Below are 1,414 nucleotides of genomic sequence, written 5' to 3' on the forward strand. Positions count from 1 at the left end.
CCAATGCATGTTACATGTAATAAACAGAGAGGGAAGCATTTAATGATGCACTTTGGGATGCAGCACTTTCACCTGTACCTACATGTCATGTAAATGGGAATACTTTTGATGTAATCACGGAAGGTATACATCTTCAACAAGCCAACCGCTAAACCACCAACAAGGATAAAGAGAGAATACCAGTTTGAAGTAGTCTACCAGCACGGAAGAGACAACCCAGCCAACTACATATCAAGACAACCCTTACCAAGGTCAAAAAGACCTCATCACACTTGAACAGCTGAGAAGTATGTGAACTACACTACGCGTCAAGTGACACCCAAGTCACACTCAGAAATACAGGAAGAAAAAGCCAAAGACGCAACTCTACTGACAGCGATCCAGCTACAGAAAAGTGACAGGTGGCATTGCCAAAACAGAAGAGAACTGCAACAAGTCTATACAAGTGATAGCAAAAGTGCAAAGCAAATTGACCAGGAATCAAGACCAGGGCCTACTCCTATGTGGAAACAGACTCCAAAGCTGGGGGTTGCAGTAGGAAGGAACATCACCAGGGTAGGGCCATTATATAGTAATAGGTAGGTCAATCTCACCTAACCGCATATCAAATGTCATTGCTATCCATTCATACCTGAAGCTTGAAACTATATATGCTGCTCTACTACAAAATTATGCTAAAAAACAAATGGTACAAAACACACAACCTTATTGGCGAAGTTAACATATTGCATACACAAAAATCATTTCCTCCATCACCCCCAGATTATACAATAAGATCACCCTACTTTGATGAGTGTAGAGGATACACCTTAGACATGTAGTTGGAGATTTCACTGGAACATTACCAGCTGTGTAACATCATTGTAGCTGATGCCATGGGCCCAAACTTTGTGTAAGTTACAAAATAATACAATGACTTTTTTTCAAATAAATTCTCTTTCACTATTCCCACACATTTTTTCAAAGGGCTCTCCATAAAAATGTTACCTACCATTTTGCCATGATGGTGTACCTGTCCACAGGATGGCCCAGCTGGGCATTGATGGAGCGAATGGTGTTGATGTTCCTGTAGTGAAACCAAGTTGGCACAAGTTAAAATGTTCTCAGACTGGATGCCTGACTTCAAACTTCACGTGCTTCTCTTACTAGGATACTAGTAAGTCTGATGACACGCAAATGTTTTAACATACTACCACCCAGCCTAAGCTCTCAATTAATGAGTTTCACTTCAATATAGACTTCTATGTTATAATACTTGTTTACATGGTCCATGGTCCTTAAGTCTTTCTAACATTCATTTGCACATTTGTAAAATTGTATTCCACAATATCGGCAACTACTGTGTTAGGAGGGACTTGAAGATGTGCGGCCTGACGGGTCGACCCACTGGACAGAGCCAAAGGAAGCGAAGTGT

The 1,414-nt window shown here is 40.9% G+C and overlaps 1 protein-coding gene across 1 annotated transcript in view; it reads right to left on the reverse strand.

Annotated features, from left to right (window-relative positions):
* The window catches only part of LOC118417978 (uncharacterized aarF domain-containing protein kinase 5-like), a 48,499-nt gene that overhangs the window by 7,662 nt on the left and 39,423 nt on the right, over window positions 1-1,414 (reverse strand). Inside the window, 1 exon segment of the mRNA XM_035823766.1 lies at window positions 992-1,066. Within this exon segment, the coding sequence (XP_035679659.1) occupies window positions 992-1,066 (75 nt within the window).

The sequence above is a fragment of the Branchiostoma floridae genome, chromosome 6 (genome assembly GCF_000003815.2).
Source record: "Branchiostoma floridae strain S238N-H82 chromosome 6, Bfl_VNyyK, whole genome shotgun sequence".
In the NCBI taxonomy this organism is placed as follows: domain Eukaryota; kingdom Metazoa; phylum Chordata; class Leptocardii; order Amphioxiformes; family Branchiostomatidae; genus Branchiostoma; species Branchiostoma floridae.